Below are 20,920 nucleotides of genomic sequence, written 5' to 3' on the forward strand. Positions count from 1 at the left end.
TTAACTTCACGCCATCCTGTTATCTAGGATAGGAATGCCTGTCAGCGTGCAGGGCCTAGTCAGTCAACAACGGACCGGCCACGGGCATAGTCAGCCGTTGAGTGGGGATATCGATCAGCTGAATGAAGGACCCAGTCCGTGCTATGCAACATGCATGCGGATGTTGCTAGCGTTCCATCCCAGTGGCGATGCTGGGTGACCAGGTGCGAAGGCGAAGACGCATGTCTGCAGCAGAACAAGATAAGGTGACTGGCCAACAGCGTTTCGAGTCCATAGTGGAAAGACCGGCATGTTGTGTGTCAGCCAAGCGGTAAAGGTGAGGATCTCTAGTGGACGCAAAAAACAGCCGAGCACCATCGGTGAAGCTCAGTGATGCTACACAGGTTGATTAGCGTGACCACAAACGGAAAATTTGGGGTCGAGCATGTAGCGTAGGAAATGAGAAATGCCCGAAGTACCGTGACCACATGGCGTACTAGTGCGTAAGGAGACAGCGATGCCCAACCGCAGGCGACGGTACTGCTTATTCTCCAGGGCCTGGTCAGTGCATCTTGTAACGGTTGACCATAGCTCGAGGTGAAGGGAGTGGAACCTAGAGACTCTCAAGGTTGGCCCGTGTATTGCCTGGTGGCATTTCCACTGAGGTACCAATAGCGGGAGCCATTGGCCAATCGCTTACTGGACCCAGGAAAATATTCTTGAACCGGACTGTAACTCGGCATACACCAAGCAGCACGTGATCGTATCTCGGTTCACGAATGCTCCATCTCATATGGCATGAGAGGCCCGGATTGCTCGACAAGGACACACCATAACGACCCCAAGCGCCAACTAAGGCGTCTTGACAAGGAACATGCGGGATTTTCGCATCTGGAACAAAGGGTTACGTGGTTGCGGAAGCCACGACACGTTGATCCCCTAGCAAATGTGATAACTGTCTGCAGCTGGAAACGCCGGCACGGCCTAGGGTATCATTTCAGCCCGTCTCCGCATTACTCTAGCGTCAGAGTAAGAGGGATCCGTGAATCGTAGCGATATCGTTGGATGGAACCGGGTGGGGTGCTACCACGTCGATGAAAGGATAGGCCACGGCATCAATTTATGGCCTGACAGCGAAGCGGGCTCGGGTTCGATGGATGGCCGGCGAGGCCGGCGAGAGGAGTTCGTTTCGAAGGATAAATAGCGGTACGCTGCTGCCAGAATATCAGTCTCTTCACACTCAGTCCAAAGATCTCTTCCAGTCATTGACCATAGACTCTGATCCTCAGCCATCTTTTGCAACACCGGGCTTGACCAACAACACCTCTCTTGGGTATAGACCATAGCCGTCTTTGCCAAAGCCCTCCTACCATCCAACCATTCTGTATGTGTCTTTGAGGCTCAAGGTTGAGGTGACCCCTGAGCTGACCCACTTCCAGGAACGCGATCGCTGGTCCTATCAAAAAGGTCCAGTGTTTGAACCAGCAGTAACAGGTAGGTGTTCGAGTGCTGATATCCAAGCGGTTCGTGAACAAGACTAACGTGTTACCGAACATCAGACGTCCAAGCTCTTCCAGCCTGAAACATGTGCTTCTACGACCAACACAGGTTCGTCTGCGGCGACTGGAAGTGGGGCCACTTCCGACAGCACTGCGCCAAGGAGTACCGAATCGGCGAGACGTGTGGCATGAAGCTCATCATGCAGACAATTCCTACGGGAACATACTGCAAGCTCTGTGAGAAGATCAACACCAAGATGCGCCGCCGTGCCGCTGAGGTGGACCGCATCGGACGCTGGCAGCGCGAGCCTCACAAGTTCGGTGCTTCGATCGAGAAGTCGATGGAGATGATTCGCAGTCTGGATGGAGAGATCAATGAGCTGTCTTGCGAGCGCAACCGTAGACTGCAAGCAGTCTACTGAGGTTACAGCGGTCATGGCGCGGGCGTCTGCGGTTTCGTTTCATGTATACCGCTTCGGTATTTTCTTTCAGTTTGAGGCCATTCATTTTTTGGGTCCAGAGGCGGAATGATGCACGCAGAGCTGGCATTGAGCGATGGCATACGGAACAGGGAAGGCCGGGCGTTACCTCTTACAGTCGCTTCTTCCTATTACTGAGATTCTCAGTATATAATGATGCAATGACCATTTCCAGCTTGTGTGATTGGTTGCGTCCTCGATTGTGGTGATTGTAGCCGCTGTGCTTGAATTGGGGGCTGAAGCTGTCCAATCCGTGACCGTCGCGTAGCCGCGAATAGAAGTGGAGAGCTCATGGTGCACGGCCCGGCGAGAGACAATACGGCGCTTTCCCCTCAGTCAGGGAAGGCTGGTCAGGTGTCCGGGCGAAGAATTTGCGCCATGCAGCAAGGTCGACCATCGTGAGATGGAGCGGGCGGAGGGTCGGATTCGGTGGTGTTGTTGTGTCGGAGGACGGCTGGTGGGGTAAATTTCGCAGCTTGGCAGACACGTGACGACGCTAGGGCTCACTCGGATGGCGTGAGCGGGTAGTGCCGATAATGCCCCGGTCTTAGTTGCCTATCCCATAGTGTCAGCTGGTCGGCCTGCACTCACTCTGTCATCTTGTGTACTCTTTCTTCCACGTCTTTGGCCTGGCTCGTGTTGTCTATGGACACCACGACGTGTTCGTTCGTCCGTAAAGCTCTACTGACAGCAACCCGCATGGCCCACGGTCGGTCGTTCCCCCTGTGTGGCCGAGCTCATGCGGCGCAGATATGTGTGCGCTCTGGGTCATCGAGGGAAAGGTGCGTGAACCGATGCGTTGATCAGGTGGGTATATGCAGTGGTCTGCGAGTACTTCGCTCACTTTGTCGGCGTCGCTCTGATGATCATCTGTTCTCGTGGGCGATCTGTCGTGTTCCGTGTGTTCCATCGTGCTTTTCGTGCGGGCTGCACGATGTTCTTGCTCGTTCTTCCAGTTGAAAAAAATGCTTTCGAGGTCAGCTAAGCTATACAGTGGTCGTAGTAGGTTGCAACAGTCTCAAGAGCCAGGAAGGAAGGTTAGAAGAGTCGACTTACGTGGCGAACGCTAAGTGGCCTGAATAGCGGCCGATCGCCTTCATACGTCTCCAAGGCTCGACTCCACCACGTTTCTTCTCCGCCATCCGCTCCCCGTATCGTTATCCAGACTTGGTGACTCACCACCCGATGTGTGTTCGTGCGAAGGAGAGCGCGGGTCGTCCAGACAAGAGGATCAAGAGCGTATGGGGCTACCCAAGGTTCTTGAGTATGTCGCGACCGAAACCCTACCACGGCGAGTAGGTTTAAGCGCTCGTGACATACGACAGGTTATCACTCGTGTACTACCGCTCCTCCCTCGGGCTGAAAGACGCGGTTAGGTGGACACCTGAGGGGCATACGTTCAGCACGACGACCAATGAGCCAGCTCGACGTGTTGTCAGCAGGACCACTCAGACATGGTTCGTACATGACTTACGACAGAAGGCATGTCTAAAAGCCGCACTTTGGATGTATTGGGCTGCAGTTGAATTTGTGTGCATAGCCGCAACACATGTAAAGCACCGGTTCGACCAATGATATCGCGAGACAGCACTTTTGGATATGCTGGGCAACCAACCCAGTACTTCTTTCATCTCGCTACAGTTCGGTAGTGGGCGACTAACTAAGTTGCATGTACTGGCGATACGTACCGCTTGACGCTCATTCATCCTGCTCTTTTCGTCGTCGCTACAAGCCTTGCGCATAGCGACTTTACCCTTTTGGGTCGATCTTGCTTGCCATAGCGCTCCCGCATATTATCTGCATATCGGAACGGACGCACTACGTGTCCCGCGCCAATCATGACAACATCGAGGTTCACAGTTGGATCCTGCTTTCAACTGCTTTCAACGTTTTCTTGCCTTATCGTCGCAGCAACTGTACCCATCGACAGTCTACACCCAACGTGCAGGCTGCCGTCCCAAGATCTGTGTTACCAGAAACAGGTGTAGACTAGTATTCAGGGCGACAAAGGATGTATTGCGTTCGATGCAAGGCCTGTCATAGCCTATGCAGACCTTGTAGGACATGCGAATGTGGTACGTTCTTCGCCAAGGGCTTGACCAATCACAGCCCAGAAGCGGCATTCTGCCTCGATCGCATGCCGCCGACTTCGCCCAACGAAAACCTTGGACAGCCACGAAGTATGGCACGCTAAACTGCTTCCATGATCGTTAAGATTACCTTGATTTTCTGTACATGATGCAGTAACTCGGAGATTGCAGCTTCTCCAAAACGGGCTGTTACTCCAGGTGTTGTTGACGGTTCTATGCCCAATAGCGCGCGCTCCCACCCCCACCGGCGGCTCGTCTCGCAGCGAACGTCTAGGATGGCCCTTGCTGGTCGGCGAAGGTGTTCGAATACCCCACGTAGGCCTGGCAAGAAAGGTAAGATCATCCAGGTATGAGAATAGTACCAGAGGTACGTCGTGGCAGCTGGACCAAGCGCCTGCTGGGGACGCGAGCCAATTACGCCCGCTTCCTTCCAACCCAAACGGGACAACACTGCTTCATCTTTGGACGCAACGAACTTCATAGCTTTAATCTCAGATGCTCGACCAAATTGAAAGAAACTACTGACAGCTATGGATAGTAAATACAAGGTATTCAGCAACTCCACCTGCTCCGCGATCATATGCTGCATTCCTCGACTGCGCTGTACTCGCGTTTTGCACTAGCAAGTTCAACACAGCATTTGCTTCAGTATGCGCCTCCGACAACACCTTTGTCATGACTTCCGATCATCTATGTACAATATAGATCTACGCCTTCTCATCCCCCCCAACATCCCTCAACCTAACCCTCAACCCCCCCTTAGGCCTCGCCGTAATTCCCCCCTGAATCCCCGCTACATGCCCCTCCACCTCAAACCCAATCTCAAACCTGCCCACCAAACTCGCCACAAGACAAGCAAACTCCGCTTTAGCAAACTGCATGCCAATGCAACTCCTTGGCCCATGCAAAAACGTCGTAATGGCATAGTTCGACTCCGCGCCGCCCGTGTTGGCAGTACCAGGCTGCATCCAGCGGTCGGGGTTGAAGGAGCGGGCATCGGGACCCCAGAGATGGGTCGAGGTGTTGATGGCCCAGGGGCAGATTACTACGGTTGTGCCGGCGGGGACGAAGTGGGATTGGATGGTGGTGTCGTGGGCGGTTTCGCGGAGGGTGAGGGGGACGGGGGGGTAGATGCGCATTGTTTCTTGGAGAACGGCGTTTAGATAGGGGAGTCGGTCGATTTCGGTCGAAGAGATCTGGCCACCTGGTTGTAGTGCTTCAGGCAGCTCAGTGCGTATCTCCTGTCGTAGCCGCGTTTGCACATCGGGGTTTTGACACAGCAGGTATACGGCCCATGACATGGCTGAAGCGGTAGTTTCGTGGCCCGCGGCGAGGAACGTCATGAGTTGGTTTACGAGGTCTTCGTCGCTGAAACCGCCGGATTCCATGGCTACGCTTAAAATGTCCATGCCTTTTGCCTCGCCGGATTGCAGCTTCTCGCGCTTGTCGTGGATGAGGTCTCTGGCGACCTTTTTGATGGTGTCGACGGCGTTGCCGATTATGTCGTTGCGCGCCAAGGGAAGATTGACGGCGACCCAGTGGGGGAGCAGATTGAGCAATACTTGGATGAGTTGAGCACCACGGGCGCCGGCGAAGATCTTGCGGTAGGTTTCGTTGAGTTCGTTGGACGGGTTGCTTATGGCATCGAAGTCTTTGCCCATTCCTGCTACACCGATGATGTCGAGAGTGGCGCGGGAAGCCCAATGACCGATTTCGACTACGGATGACCCATCAGGGCTGCTCTTGATGGTTTCAGCCAGCTTTTCCGTAAATTCCTGGGATTTACTCCAGAAGATCGGGTACAGGTCCTTGACATGTCGGAAGTTGAACGCAGGCATAAGTGCCTTTCTTTGACGCTGTGATCACAGACAAGTCAGCCACCATCTTCTGAAGTCCATCACCTATACGCACCTTATGTTCATCCCCCTCCGCCAACAGAATCCCCACGCCCAACAACCTCCCCAACCCCTTCCTCAACCTCCCCGGCTTAACAAACTCATAGCTCCTCGTCACCAACACCTCGCCAATCGCCTTCGGATTCGTCACCAAGATCCTCGGCTCATTGAACAACCACCGATAATACAACACACCGTCATTCGGCACATTGTCAATCCAATCCCGCTGCGGCTCGCCCGTCGGGTCCTTGTAGATGCGTCGGAAGTGGCCGAGCAGGAAATGGCTGTCTGGCGGCGAGGGTAGATGTCGCAACGGACTTAGAAACAGTGGGTAGACAACGATGGACCATGCCAGTTGAACGAAGACTGCGATTGCGAAAAGCGCAATGGTGTTCTTGATATAGCCCTGCGAAACGGCGACGGCAGGCGCATACCGCTGACTAAACCACGTCCACGCCGCAGCCGCAAGCAGCAAAAAGCGTTTCGGCACCGCCATAAGAGGAATTCTGCGCAAGGGGCGCGGTTGCAGATGTCCGAAAGGGATTGACTGTTTGGGTCGCTCGACTTGCGTGGATGTGGCGAAGCGGCGAATCAAGGTGTTTCGGTAATGGATGACGTAAGGAGGTTTTATCTGCGCCACGACGGGGGTTGTTGAGCGGCGTGGTACTGTAATGCCAAGTAGTAACCAGCACAGATGATATATCGTAAGAACAAAGAATTGAGGTTCAGCAAGCTGTCTTAAACATTCAGCTGCTCGCCCGCACATGCATCGTTTCGATTGCGCGTAGCTGGTCCGTGAAGATCCGTGCGCAAGAGTCGGCATGTTGTCTTCCCGAGAACGCCCACTTGTTTAGGGCACATTTGCGACTGGCTGGCGGGTTTGTTGTCCCGCGTTGGCTGAGTGGCTTCAAGGCAGCAGGAATGTATACGGATCATGAGGTCGCAAACTGCAGAAGCAAGCGGACGAGTTTTACGGGATGACGTTGGGAATCTTTTCTGATGTGTGTATTGTAATTAATGCGATTCGCGTTGCTGTATCGCGATACTACGTGGCCGAAAGCCCTAATTACGTTCCTCCCTAGACTGCAAGCTATGCTCATTTACGCTTCGTTATCGTGTCCTCATTATCGCTTTTCCTTTCTACGGCCGTTGCTGTTGCCTCTTCTGATTGCTTGGTCTTCTTGTTTTCGGTGTCCTTGTCTTCGGTCACCGTGTCTTTGGCGTCCTTTGTCGCCACATCCTTCTTAACATCCTCCTTTGATGGCGTCTTCGACAAGTGCCCCGCAGTCTGTTTCGACCAGAGCTCCGAATACTTCCCAGCTTCGTTCTTCAGCAGCTCTTGATGCGTGCCCCTCTCAATAATCTCGCCCTTCTCCACGACGAGGATCTGATCGGCATCAGCAATCGTGCTGAGGCGATGCGCGATGACGAAGGTGGTGCGGCCTTGGCTCAGTTTGCGGAATGCTTGCTGAATGAGCGCCTCGATAGACGAGTCGATTGCGGATGTCGCTTCGTCGAGCATGACAATCTTGGGATTCTTGAGGAGTACCCGCGCGATGGCTATGCGCTGGAGTTGACCGCCTGAGAGACGAACACCACGTTCGCCGACCTTGGAGTTGTAGCCGTCGGGGAAGCCAACGATGTCGTCGTGAATGGCAGCAGCGGCGCAGGCATCTTCGATCTCCTTGTCCGTTGCGTCGAGTTTGGCGTAGCGAATATTTTGTCGGATGGTCTGGTTGAAGAGGACAGGGTCTTGCGGCACAAGACCGAGAGCATTCCTGAGACTGGCTTGCGTGACTGAACGCAGATCTTGACCATCGATCATGATTGAGCCGCCGGTCACGTCGTAAAAGCGGAACAGCAATTTCAGCATTGTCGACTTGCCGCCTCCTGTCTCACCAACGAAGGCGATGGTCTGTCCGCCTTCCGCCTTCAGATTCACGCCCTTGATAATGGGCTTACGCTCGTCGTAGTGGAAGTCGACGTCCTTGAACTCGACTTCACCCGCGGAAACCACAATGTCTCTTGCACCGTCTTGATCGGCAACTGTAGGTTTAGTATTGAGTAGCTGCAGAAGGCGCTCAGCATCAATAAGCGAGCTGGAGATGTGGCGATAGCTGTATGAGAGAACGTATAGGGGCGATGTCATTGTGTGCCAGTACATGATCAGAGTGACAAGATTGCCAACTGGCTTGCGGCCAGTGACAATCTGCGACATACCAAAGACGCAAGCGCCGGCGAATCCGAGGGTTGTCAAAACGTCCTGTGCCGCATGGCCACCCATAGATCGGAAGTAGTATGCGTACTGAGCGGAGATGGTGTTCATGATGTTCTCGGCATAGCGCTTGTGTTCAAAAACCAATCGGTTGAAGTAAGCGACCGTCTGCCAGTTGTGGACAGTCTCATTGACCGTAGAGCTTTCAGTACGCTGCTTTTCGACATAGTCTCTTCGCTTCGGCTGAGAGAGCGTCGTGAAGTAGAATCCGATTACGATGTATGCTGCGCCCATGAAAAGGATGATGAAGGCCATGTAAGCGTCGAACAAGTGCGTTACGTAGTACATGGCTACGAAGAGGTCCAACAGAATGGGCGCAATGTCGAAGAGAACCATCTCGATGAGCGAGTTTAGAGATGACGCCTGTTCAACAGCTTTCAGAACCTCCCCGGAGTCTTTCGAGGTGTGGAAGTCCATGGATAGACCGAGAACATGCTCATATGCGAGCAAGGTGATGCGCCGATACGCGGAGTTCGAGATGACTAAGTTTGCGATGCCATCGATTATGCCGAGCCCAGCATAGCTGTTGATGTATGAGAACAAGATCCAGAGGCCAATATCCCTCCACGGCATGACGCCACTCTGGGTCTCATAAGAGTGCTGTAGTTTGTTGGTGATGATACCGATTTGGCGAGGAGTAAGCAAGTTCAGAACACGCTCTGTCAGCATATGAATGAGTCGTAGACCCAGGCATGTCATGACTTTCCAGTCGTCTCTCGGGAATAGGTAAGGCAAGAACACGGCGAAACCCTTGAGATATCCGAACCAGCCACCCTCCTCTTCGAGACGCTTTGCCTGTTGCTCTTTGATGTCCTTGTCGTCATCTTTCGGCGGTGCTTCCTCATCGTCGCTCGACGTTCCAGTGGGTATGGTGCCATATCCAGCGTTGCCGTTGGTTGTTGATGAACCATTCGCTTGCTTTCCTAGCAGAGACTGGCGTTCCTCGTCCGTGCTGACCACCGCCTGCTTGGTGACCAGAATGATGAAGGCGTCAAGAAGTAATATGAGCGAAGCCAACGCCCTGACGCAGTCAATCACGAAAGGCGCATTCTTCTGCCGACCCTTCTCCGGGATGGAAAATGCCGTTATCAGGCATGTCGTAGTCTCGAAAGCGAATTGCAGGACAAATGCGCCAAAGTAAGCGTGCCACCGTAACGCCTTACTCGACCAGAGTATGTATGCGAGGGGGCTCCAAACCAGTATCGATCCTAAGCAGCGGATTGCTGCAGGTTGTGGTGCCTCGTAGTCCCAATCGCCCATTGACCGGCTGAAGTAGTAGAGTACCTCTGTGATGTATGCGACCAGTATTGTGAGCATGGCGATGAGTATGCTCCACCGCCTCTTTGCTGATACTAATCGTGGTTTTTGCAATATGCACAAACTGAACGCGCAAGCTCCCATGTAGTAAAAGCCAACCGTGGGCGCATGCATGTAGTTGAGGAGAGCCATGGCCGGGTAAAGCGGTGTCGCGGGTTCTGGCTGATCCATGGTCGTAGTCGTGATCGTGAGCTCGTTTCTTCGTTGATGTTCCTGCTCTCGTAGCGTCTGTCTTAGACACTTATGGCTGCGCACAGATACACGGTCTGTGCAAGGTCGTGGGAGGCGACTTTATCGTCTCACACGGTTGTTGGAGGCCTGGGAGTAGGTCGCACACCAGGTCTCGAACTGGCAAGGGCAGGCTGCCGAGAGGAAGGTGCTTGGTGGTGTGCGAATCCGGCCGCTGCGAGGAGGCAGAGGCTGCAGCCCCAAGCTTTTGATTTGGTGATGTGGTCTTCAGCCGCACCGCCACAACGCTCTTCTCCGCTTAAGAATACCCGGCGAGCTCAGCCAGGAGGATCGAGTATGTGTATGCTGTCGTGATGGGCAGGGTTGTCTTCGCTTAAGGCCTGGGTTTCGAACAGCCCGCGACGCGTACTTTGCGACAGCCTCCAGAGTTATACGATTGCGCGGCGCAAACTTCCGCGCAGACGACTGTCACGCGCGCTTGATGATTTTGGCGGTCTGTTGATGGACGCGCGATGTTTGGTTGTCGCGCTTTGCGCATTCCGAACTGAAGAAGCTGCGCGCCCTTGTTAGCCTAGTCGGTGTGGCTAGTGCCCGCTGCTAGGTCTACTGCAATCACCATGCAGTCCACTCACCGCCGTCTCCAGCTATCTGCTTGATGCGGCGTACAGCGTACGGCGACACTCCGGTGCCGCCGCTGCTGAAGAAGCGGCAACGATGTATATATAGCGCTGCATTTTCCCAGAGAGTCGCCGGTGAGGCCGCACACCCCCAGATTTCCCTAGAGCCGTCATCAAGCGGCGAGACCCCGCTCTAGGCAGAAGCAAGCACCCAACACAACAGCCATGGCGGCAGAGCGACCGTCGGCGCTCGAGGCGGCAAAAGAGATTCGGGAAAATGGTTCACGGCCCATAGCGGGGTTGGACTTGATGGACGATGCGGCTCCTTGCAGGTGTCACATCTGCAAGATGCGAGTTCCTTCTGCGCCGGATTGGGTAAGCGAGGCTGCACTTCCTCAGGTACCGTGCATGCCTTCTGTAGATCCGCAATGCACGACACGTCGACTTGAATACCATCAACGGCATCCACTCCTAGCGTTTGATCTAGCTTTCTTATCAGACAAGCACACCGCCCAGTCCTCTAGCAGCTTTGCTAGTCATCACGAGAGCCTCACTAGTGACTAGCAGGAGCCTCACGCCGTTGGTCTGGGAGAATGCTGTACCGAGCTTTCGTCGCCACGTCATGGCTACGACACCGCGTTTGATATCAAGACTGACTGTTCTCCACGCTCAGAAGCGTCGCTGATGCTGCTGCGATCCACCGGGCACATCTGCATCCTCGGTTCCGAAGTCTGGTCCAGATGTCAAGCACGACTTTGTCAGTACCAGGGTAGCATCGCAAAGCCATCGATTATGCAATGTGGCACGACATCCAACAGATCTAGATCCACTGCGAGATCGGCCCGCAGGATCCGCACGTTCGCATGGCAAAGATGGGGCCATCCAACGACCACGGCCATCCAACAGCGACCCGGCCCAGGGTCTTTTGGCGACCGTACCACACCCCACCCAACACATGTACAAAGACTCCAAAGAAACTCCAGTATCTCATCGCAGCGACGCTTACTATTCGAAATCTTTCCCCATATGCCTATTGGTTAGGTTGCGGAAGCTGTGAATGGCTCATCACTTCGAGACATCCAAGTGCACCACGAACCACTGCAAAGTCACAAAACTCCACCCACAGATCAAAGACGCGAAATCCAGAGCTCACTACGTACAACCAACAATTTCATCCCCGCTTACGCCTTGCAACGACCACGATTACCCCATCCAGTAACCCGAGCCCCAACTCCCATCCCCACCGTTTGTCACCATCTCCCCACTGCACCTGCCACCGTACCACCAACGCACGCAGCTCCCTTCGATCCCTGGACGTGAATGCTACGCAACAATCCATGACTCCAATACCACTTGTGACAGATGTGACATGTCACACGTTCTATAAAGAACTATTTCCTCTTCACATAATCAACAATGACTGGTCCTTCGTTCGTCCTCTGCTTCTTGTTCGTTTTGCAGCCCGCTTCCGTCGTGTATGTGAGTCGGCTGGCTATTTCTTATTCTTCTCTTCACATAGCGCGTCGGAAGGATTGTATATAGCTTGGTGGTGGTTGCGGTGGTTGTCTTCTTTCTGCTCTTTGCACCTGTACTTGTACATACATTCCACTCTCCACCCGTCTCTATCCGTCTATCCCAAAGCAACCCAAGGCCTCGAATCCAGTCAGTGAATACTCTCTCAAACTCTCGAACGAGCAATATTTACCCCTCGATCCCTCGGATCTCGCCACCCATAACCCTCAGTCACCCCCGTTTGAACCCGCTCGCCCCGGATCCGATATTCCATTCCGGTTCGACTTCTACAACCCTGGCGCCTGGATCTCGCGTCATTATCCCCCGCATTAGTCCGAGCGTAAACCACCAACGTCTATCAGATTGATCAGAAGTGGCGCCTTTTTCAACATCCACTTTCTACCGTCCACACCTATTGCGATCAATACCGTTCTGAATCAATTTCTCTATTTCGGATTTGAATCAGAACACAACAGTCCAAGCGGCAAGTCACCGAGAAAGTCTCAGGCGACTACTGAGACCCTTTTTCAGTCTCAGATCTTTCAAAGTATATATCCCTCACCATCAGCTTTTCTCCCAGCGTCCACACCAGCAGTGCAAAGTACTGCGATCCAATCTTTCGCAGACTCATTCTCCGCAAGGACAAGGCAACTAAACAACATGAGCGACACAGCACCTGACCCACCCCCACCAGAGCAAGCAGAGCAAGGCTCACCACGTGGCACCATGGATCCTCCAGCGACACCAGGTCCAGATCCGGGCCTTCACGCTAAGGTTCCAACTGCAACAACACCCGCACCGGCGCCTTCACCCGCACCGTCCACACCAGGCCGACGCAACCGGCCGCTCCTCCCCAACACCCCACGTTCATCCAGCAGCCCGTTTCCCACACGCGCGCCCCGCACGCCAGGAGCATCATCGGCAATCCAGCCCTGCACTGTCGACGAGACGCTGTTTAGTAGGGTGACTGTCCACACGGCCAAGTGCACAGAGTGCGATCAGCGTAACATGGATACTATGCGCCGCTGCCCTGGCTGTACGTTCCAGGTCTGTCAGCCGTGCTACGAGAAGCGGGTTAAGAATAACAAAGGCCTTCTTCATGGTAATATGGCGACGCCGGGTGCGGCTGGGGTTGGCGCCGGTACTACTCCTGCGGGTAGGACGGTGAGGCGTAGGCCGGTGGCGAGCAGCACGCCCGTTCGTGAGAGCGAAGAGAAGAAGGAGGATGAAGTCAAAGAAGAGGAGGCAGAGGTTGAGTCCGCGCGGAAGGAGACTACTGCGTCTGCACAGAAGTCGTCCGCGAAGAAGCGCTCGATCAGGAAGAAACCAGTTGTTCTCGACAGTGAGGTCGACGAGTTATCTTCCGAAGACGACTTCGAGCCAGACGATCACTCACCTACACCGAGCAAGAAGCGCAAAACTGAACTCACCTTCGCCGAGAGCGCCCTTGCTACCGCTACCCGGACACCGCCTGCCACACGCGCGACTCGACGATCAACCACCGCTCCAACCTATCAAGATCCGCCATCCCCGCACTCGGACCCGGTCGACGGCAGTGTGCGCAGCGGCGGTAGGTCAAACGGCTACCTAGGCGGCGACTACAAAGGCGATCCAGACCTCTATGATGCTGCCATCGGATCCTACGACGAGCCGCTGTTGAGTCGTCAAAACCCTGTCCTGTCGAACCCTGCGTCGAGGATCCCCGAAATCATCAAGCGAGGTGGTCTACCGAGGCCACAGGGTGAGACGTACAAGTACATCCAAAAGCATCTCCGCGAGAAGATGGGATTAGAGCAGACAGGCGAGACGACAGGAGAAGAGACCGTGGCCTCCTTGGCTGAGCAGAGCGTAAGTAACGAATATAGAGCTGTGATCGACGACGATAAAGCTGACACGACGAAGAACGAGGCTGACCAGGCTGCTAACGAATGCACCGTTGGCGCTTTCGTAGAGCAGATGGCAACTAAGTACCTGAACGCCGAGACCATGGACGGAGACGACAACAAGGCCCTCTTCAACGCCATGGAGAGCGCCGCTTTGGTCTGGGGCAAGAAGACGTTCAAGAAGCTGGACCCGGAGAAGCAGCGCATGGTCCAGCCGGGCTTGAAGTTGCGTCTTGACTTCATCGACGAGAAGTTCCGGGAGGAGTTGGCCAAGTTGATGGATGAGCGCGCTGGTAGTATGCTTGCGGAGTTGGGTGTGAGTGACGAGAAGCCTGCGACTGGTCCTGGCTGTCTAGGGTAGGTGATGGCGGTGATGGCTTTGCGTTGGCCCGAGCGATGATTACGTTGGCCTCCTTCTTGCATTGATAGATCTTCAGCGATAGACAGAGTTGTCGGGACTTCCATCAGTCCATTCACATAGGTAGCGAGTCAGCATTGGTTGGCTTCGTCTGGCCAGCTTGGCATTCGCCTAGGATAGCGAAGTACTGTCGTAGGAGCATGTATCTAGACACCAATTGCATCAAATCAGTAATGAAGAAGAACGTGCCTCGTGTAACGGCATTGCCAAGCCAACTCTTGACACGCATGAACGAAAGGAGACGAGAAGACGTTCGATGCAGACATGATTATGCTACTTTAAGACGTACGTAAACGACCTCATCCCGAAGCAGAAAAATAACAGAAGGAAAAGATTATGGGTATCCGTAAAGGCGCTGATGCAATGCAGAATGCGACAAACAATGAAAATATACGTATAACCTCTAGCCTCAGCTAGAGAACCCGTACAGGGTCGCAGGATATCGCCGTCCTCGAAACCCTCGATGTAGGTATCTACCGCTGACCGAACTGAATCGTCAGTTTTCCTTTTGCTGGCTTAATCTGCTCCAGCTCATCCTCGCCCTGGTTGCCCATGGCGTTCTCGAGCCATGTCGTCTCGTCGTCATCGTCGTTGCCGGCGGAGGATGGGCGCTGGCTTCGTATCGACTTGAAGCGCTCGTTGAAGAGGTGTGCGTATTCGTCGTTCTTGGAGGGCTGTTCGGTGACTTCGGGGAGGGCGCTCGGTTGGGAGACGGGGATTAGTTGCCTGTGTGTGATCAGCGCCGTGTCTTGCTGAAGATGGGGAACCCCCAAGGGACCTAGTGGCCCGTAACTCGGAAAGTACGGGCGCCTTCGTGGGAAGGTGCGGTCTTCGCTGGGGGAAGGAACGCTCGAAGATAAGGAAGGTGGCACTCACTCGTTCGTCTCAGCGCAAATACGCTCCAGATTCTCTCGCTGACGTCGAAGCTCCTCTGGGTCTGGCTGGGGCGCGTTATGTGTGCTGCTGGCGGTTCCATAGTTGGGCTGGTACTGGTCTCCGAGTAGGTGCGAGGCATCCGAGTTCTGTAGGGAAGGGTAAGTACTTGAATAGCGCAGTATAATGTCCCTGGGAACTTACATCAGACTCAGAAGTCCTTCGCCCTCCCAGGCACGACGAGCAAATACCCATCGAATGGGCGCGACGGTGGCTGGCGGAAGCGGTGGAGCGATGTACACGCTAGTGTGAACGGAGATCTATAATCTATACGGAAGCGACGAGAAGGTGACGAGCGACTACACGGGGCATGCTGTATAGCCCGTAGAGAAGAAGCTGGCGCAGTTGTCGAAGTTCACGAGCGATGCTTCCTTGAGTTGTGATGATCGGCGCCGGCAATCTCCGGGGGTCTTGGCGGGCAAGGAGCCGCATCGTCACTTGGGCACCCTTCCTCCTTTAACCTTCGCTACCTCGCCTCATTTGATGGCTTGCAGCTTCCATCCCATGTCTATCAGATTGCTTGCAGCTTGACGCTTGCTCTCTTCTCTACGACAAGCACTCAACTCCTTTTCGGCAAACTTTCGTCTCTCTCGCAAAATGCTATGCACCTTCGCTTCATCCTCACGCATGGACACATATACAACATGATGTCATTTATATACACATATTAACTGTGTTGGCTAACCGAGTCGCATCACGAAGATGACCCCTGGTCTAGAGCGCCGCATCGTCCATGAAGCGTTAATCCCATGGAACTTCACCGATGAAGACGACGGCGAACAGCCATGAACTTTTCCGCCTCCCATGTCTTGCAACAAAAGAAAGCCCGCTTCTTTCTACTCCGAATCACTTGAGCATCTGTCTACAAAGAGTTTGCCTTCTTTGGATGATCAGCCCGCCCCGTTTTGCGCATTGGGTACATTCCTCCCCGCTTTGTTCCTTGAGCACAATGCCACCTCATACAAGGAAAAAACTGAAAAGGCCTGGGGACTACATCAAGACAAGAATCTGCAAAGTGGGTGACCGAACGTCAACGTAGGCTCTAGGGTGTTCAGTTTTTTCCTAGGTTGGCGTGATGCGCTGCTCACTGTGAACTGGAGACTAGTGCAGACGGATACCCCCCCACGGCTCCTCCCACATCGCCTCGAGGACCCTGCCAAGCGCTCTACTAATCCCGCCGTCGACGGGTGGTATTCTGCGCCGGAGGATCATCACCGTCGCGCGAGCGCTTTAACCTCGGCCCTGTGGGTGGTTGGGGTCTTGGGTCCCTCGGCGCGTTCGTAGTCCTCGTTGGAGGTTGTCGAGGCTGATCTTGCGGCGCTGTCGAGCGAACGTCTGTAGCAACAGGGCGCCCGATGCGAGGTGGACTGCGGTTATCCGGTGCTGCCTGAGCCCTAGGCGGACGGGCATCTGCGTCCGTGTCGTCTTCGGATGGCTTTGGCTTGTGTAGAGCATCGAGAGTCGCGAGATGATCTCTCATGTATTTGGGCAAAGAGTCGTCCGCAGTTCGCAGCTCTTTCAACGCACCGTGGTCGAAGTCCATCGTTGGTGGAACCTCATTGGCGGCGCTCGACCCAGGAGCTGCCGTGAGGAAATCACTGAGGCAACACAGCCGGTGGAAATCCCAAAGCGTCAGCCGGCCCCAGTAGTAAGGCTTTCGTGGGAAGGTGACTTTCACCAACTCACCCGCGAAGACATGACTTATGTTCTCGAGAAATCTTGCTCCTGGGGTTCGCCGCACCTTCATTTGTTCATGCGGACTACCGTTTCCTCGAGATCCGGACGAATCGTCATCACTGGCCACTCCCAGATACTTTGCATGCTCCGACTTTGGTATCCAATGCGCTCTCTTCAATCCGCGCCCTCCGAAGCCGTGAGCAACCCAGCCAATGCCGTAGTCCCGCTCCACTCGTTTGAAGATGAAAGGCACATCATGCTTCACGTTGATCATACCTTGTGAAGACGGTGTGAAACTCTGTCCAATTTTCGCTTGGTCGTCAGATGAGAAGTCACAGAGTCGAACGGAAACAACGTCGGTAGCGAGATACTCCTTCGTCAAATCCGTGTATGAGCCGCGAGACTGTCCGTACTCAGGGGTCCAGACGTGTTCAACTCCTGTACGATGATCGATGACGGTATAGCCCGTACCGCGAGTTTGGGGAAGAGGAGGATGAGCAAGTGGTTGTGGTGTCTGCGGTCTCGGCGCGCGCTCAGTACCGGGAGAGCGAGATCGTCTCGTGCGCGGGTCTCGCCCCTGACCGCGCTCAGTATTGTAAGGTCGAGGAGGCCTTCTTTCGGTTTGGTCTCGTCGCCGACTAGGGGATCTTCGGTCTCGCCGCCGACTGGGGGATCTTCGGTCTTGCTGCCCGCCACGAGGTCGTTCTCTGGAGTAGTCTCGACCCCGACTTCGACTGCGGGGGCGTGGAGGTGGTGACCGGTCTCGAGGTCGAGGTTGAGGTTGAGGTTGATGACGGGGCTCTCCTTCACCATAGTCGAGAGGCAGGTCGTCTTCCCTGTACCGGTCTCCGTGCTCTTCACGCTCGTCGTAACCGCGATCATGGTTTCGTGCCGGTACTCGATCATACTGTGGACCGTCGTCGGCTTCATGCTGCGGAGAGTCCCGGCTGTGAGGCTCTGAAGGCGGCCTTGGGCGATCACGTTGGCCAGGCATAGTGAGAGTTGATCCCTTTTTTCTGCCAGTAAGGGGTTGAGATCGTTGTGCGGGTAGAGTGGTATTGCCTGTGATTTCATGGCTGCAGCCACTGAAGTAGGGGCAGGCATTGCGCCCGCGTTGACCTCAGTGAATATCGAAGGCAATTGCGCCTGCTCTTTCGTAGGTCCGGGTACGTGCTCACGGACGTTGTGTATCACGAATCTAGTCTAGTTTCGTATTGCTGCTGACAAGAATGGGCCTCGGCGAAGATCAACGGATGTGAATGGCCTTACCAGAGTGAAAGAAAAGCGAATCAACCAAAACGACAATGAAAGAAAATTGCTATCTTTGTTGTAGGCCTACTACGTTATCCCAATCCGGATATACGTGGTAGAGTGATAAACTCCTTTGTTCGAACCCATAGAACCTATAGAACCTATATCTTGCGCAAGGATGCCATCATTCATTCTACAGCCGCCCGACATGGACCATCATTACCTATTTTATCCGGATTACGATCCTAATCCTCACTCCAATGAATTAAAGACAATGAACCGTCAGTGGACGAGGTACGACAGAGACAGACTTAGATGTACCACTGATCCGGCATGTTTCCTTGCTATAAGGGACGGAGAACACGCGTTTGATGCGTTGGTGCTATCCGAACCACTGGCGGAGAAAATACAAAATGCCTTATGTATCGCCCACTCGTACTGGACCACGCCGGAAAAGTACGCTGAGGGAGTGAAGGTCCGTTTTGAGAACGAAGCAAAGACCGAGGCCTGGAAAGAGGAGCTGGAGTATTTAATCAAGATTACGAAAAAGAAGGTGAGAAAAACAGGTCGAGCAACTGACGAAGAAAGAAACAGACTACAAGATCTTCTTGAAGAGCAGAAAAAGTGTCAGCAAACTCTTAAATTTCACCAAAGTCAGCGCCAAAGGCACGAAGACAAGATAAAGTTGGGAAAGGCGAGATGGACAAACGCTTGGTTCGAAGTACAGCAGGAACTTGATCGCCTGTGGACGCATGACGGCCAGATCAAGAAATATCGACCTGAACAACCATCTGAGCGGCGTACGGCTGGGCAGGGACGCCGAGAGCCGCGCGCTCGCTCAAGATCGCGAGACAGAAGACACCGGAGCTCACGCCGCGCAAATAGGCGGGAGGATAGATCACGAAGTCCCAATCATGCCGAACGTTCTCGTACTGAGTATCGGTCCAGGTCTCACTCTCGATCGCGAAGACAAGACAACAGGTCCAGGCATCGTAGAAGAGAGCCTCATACCCATGACAATGGAAGGCAGGAACGCTCGAATGGGCGAAGTCGTGGACAACCTCGCTATCGATCTCAGTCCCGCTCACGGCCGCAAAGGCATGACCGAGCTTCCGAACATTCACACGATGGTCTTGCGAGTCCGCGTTCGCCGGTTTCATCTCATTCACATGCTCAAAGTGACGCTGAACTGTGGCGCATGGAGGAATCCAATTGCGATACATGCGACATCACCCCAGCCCGTCTAGAGATCACAGCGAAACCGACTCTTGACTGGAAGAGACCGGGCGACTATCGAGACAAAAATAGCCAAATCTCCCAAGGCGACGTTATGCCATCGGCAGTTATGGCAGATGATGTCGAGCAATCATCTAGCTATGTAAGCATCGACGACAGCGTCGAAGCAATGGCAGGGCAAGAGATAACACGCTCCGCACCAAGCTCGCGGAAGGCTCAAGACTTCAAAGATGGCCTACGACAATTAGCGCTGGAGTACAACAAGAGAGACATGCCATCTCCAAAGCCGTCCGAACCATCCGAAGACTTGCCTTATCGCCCCAGTAGCAATAAGCGGAAGCGGGAAGATCGTGAACTGAGTGAACCGAGTGAAGGAAAATCTCGGAGAGTAGTCGAGTCTCGAAATAGTGTGCGCGAAACCCCGTTACGTAAAGACTCAGCTATCGAGTGGCTCCAGGAAGAAACGCGTGAGCAGGCAGTCGTGGAAGGGACTCCAGAGGCGATGAGAATGTCGATTCGCGACTTCTTTAAGCCGTATCAAAGTCGTGGCGAGAGTCTGTGTTAAGCCTAGTTATAGATAGATGATTGTACTTTTGTAGTCTGACACCCAAATGAGCTTTTCCTGTTTTCATCCGTGTTGAAACTCGACCCGGCAGGCGTGATCATCACACGTGAGAGGTGCGACTGTGAGCTCATTTCCGGCTTTCGTTGAAATCTGCGCCTTATCTGCGCGGAACGAATGCTCTAATCGCTTTCAGTATCTGGTCGGTATTGGCGGAGTTGTGGCGCGCTGAAGTTCGGACGATTTTGTTGTTGTGATGTTCGGGTGGCTCGAACCGCGCGCCGGCTCAACTTGCGGCCCGGCATGATGATTGCCTTGGCGTCCACGAGTCGCTTCTCAACCTTGGAAGGGTCTGATCTTTACGCCACCATAGAGTAGCTAGACATCACTCACATTCCAATGCAAGCGTGTGAGCGAAAACATGAGCGTCGCCAGGATGTTCGCTCGAACTCGCACCATATCGGTTCAGAAAGGGCTCGTAAACAAATCGTCCATGACGGCAATCGCGTCTACACGTTCACTTTCATCTACATACGCACAGCCTCAGCGTGGTCCACCGATGGATTGGAATACACATAGTTGCGACATTGATGCCGAGCCTTTGCATCGTTACAAAAGAGGTGGTTATCACCCCGTTCACCTGGGCGATCGTTTGAGCAATGGCAGATACAAAGTCCTGCACAAATTAGGCTGGGGTGGATACTCGACTGTCTGGGCTGCGCGCGATACCAGGTCCCGCTTTCTGCGAAACATCGACAACTTGAGCTGAGATGCTGCTAGGGACCAAACGTATGTCGCTTTGAAGATATCGGTATCTGAGACAAACCATAAGAATCGGGAGGCTGCAGTCTTGCGTACAATAGCGGCAGCGCAATCGCATCAGCCTGGCCACCAGCATCTCATGACAATGACAGATTCTTTCCAGATTAGTGGTCCAAATGGAAACCATGAGTGCTTGGTGCTAGAGTTGCTAGGACCGAGTGTGGCCGATTACCTCGACGCGCGTTCCATGGAAAGGCTTCCTGGGAAGCTTGCGAAAACCATTGCGAAACAAGCTTTGCTTGGTTTGTGCTACCTTCACGAGCGAGGAATTGCGCATGCAGGTACG

At 54.0% G+C, this 20,920-nt stretch overlaps 6 protein-coding genes across 6 annotated transcripts; 3 read left to right on the forward strand and 3 right to left on the reverse strand.

Annotated features, from left to right (window-relative positions):
* Window positions 1-1,564: 1,564 nt before the first annotated feature.
* J4E85_007544 (uncharacterized protein) lies at window positions 1,565-1,900 on the forward strand (the record flags this gene model as incomplete). The annotated part of the gene is made up of 1 exon (XM_051471776.1): window positions 1,565-1,900. One exon carries the CDS (start codon window positions 1,565-1,567, stop codon window positions 1,898-1,900), a length of 336 nt encoding a protein of 111 aa, XP_051324850.1.
* Window positions 1,901-4,754: 2,854 nt separating this feature from the next.
* Window positions 4,755-6,438, reverse strand: J4E85_007545 (uncharacterized protein; the record flags this gene model as incomplete). The annotated part of the gene is made up of 2 exons (XM_051471777.1): window positions 4,755-5,903; window positions 5,959-6,438. 2 exons carry the CDS (start codon window positions 6,436-6,438, stop codon window positions 4,755-4,757), a joined length of 1,629 nt encoding a protein of 542 aa, XP_051324851.1.
* Window positions 6,439-12,512: 6,074 nt separating this feature from the next.
* J4E85_007546 (uncharacterized protein) lies at window positions 12,513-14,096 on the forward strand (the record flags this gene model as incomplete). Its single annotated transcript, XM_051471778.1, has 1 exon — window positions 12,513-14,096. One exon carries the CDS (start codon window positions 12,513-12,515, stop codon window positions 14,094-14,096), a length of 1,584 nt encoding a protein of 527 aa, XP_051324852.1.
* A 530-nt stretch (window positions 14,097-14,626) lies between these two features.
* J4E85_007547 (uncharacterized protein) lies at window positions 14,627-15,281 on the reverse strand (the record flags this gene model as incomplete). Its single annotated transcript, XM_051471779.1, has 3 exons — window positions 14,627-14,879; window positions 15,030-15,175; window positions 15,231-15,281. The coding sequence occupies 3 exons, from the start codon at window positions 15,279-15,281 to the stop codon at window positions 14,627-14,629; spliced, it is 450 nt and encodes a 149-aa protein (XP_051324853.1).
* A 973-nt stretch (window positions 15,282-16,254) lies between these two features.
* J4E85_007548 (uncharacterized protein) lies at window positions 16,255-17,867 on the reverse strand (the record flags this gene model as incomplete). Its single annotated transcript, XM_051471780.1, has 2 exons — window positions 16,255-17,175; window positions 17,235-17,867. The coding sequence occupies 2 exons, from the start codon at window positions 17,865-17,867 to the stop codon at window positions 16,255-16,257; spliced, it is 1,554 nt and encodes a 517-aa protein (XP_051324854.1).
* An 899-nt stretch (window positions 17,868-18,766) lies between these two features.
* On the forward strand, window positions 18,767-19,815 carry J4E85_007549 (uncharacterized protein; the record flags this gene model as incomplete). The annotated part of the gene is made up of 2 exons (XM_051471781.1): window positions 18,767-19,205; window positions 19,253-19,815. 2 exons carry the CDS (start codon window positions 18,767-18,769, stop codon window positions 19,813-19,815), a joined length of 1,002 nt encoding a protein of 333 aa, XP_051324855.1.
* Window positions 19,816-20,920: the final 1,105 nt, after the last annotated feature.

The sequence above is a fragment of the Alternaria conjuncta genome, assembly GCF_024043145.1.
Source record: "Alternaria conjuncta strain BMP 0040 chromosome Unknown scaffold_10, whole genome shotgun sequence".
Classification (NCBI taxonomy): Eukaryota; Fungi; Ascomycota; class Dothideomycetes; order Pleosporales; family Pleosporaceae; genus Alternaria; species Alternaria conjuncta.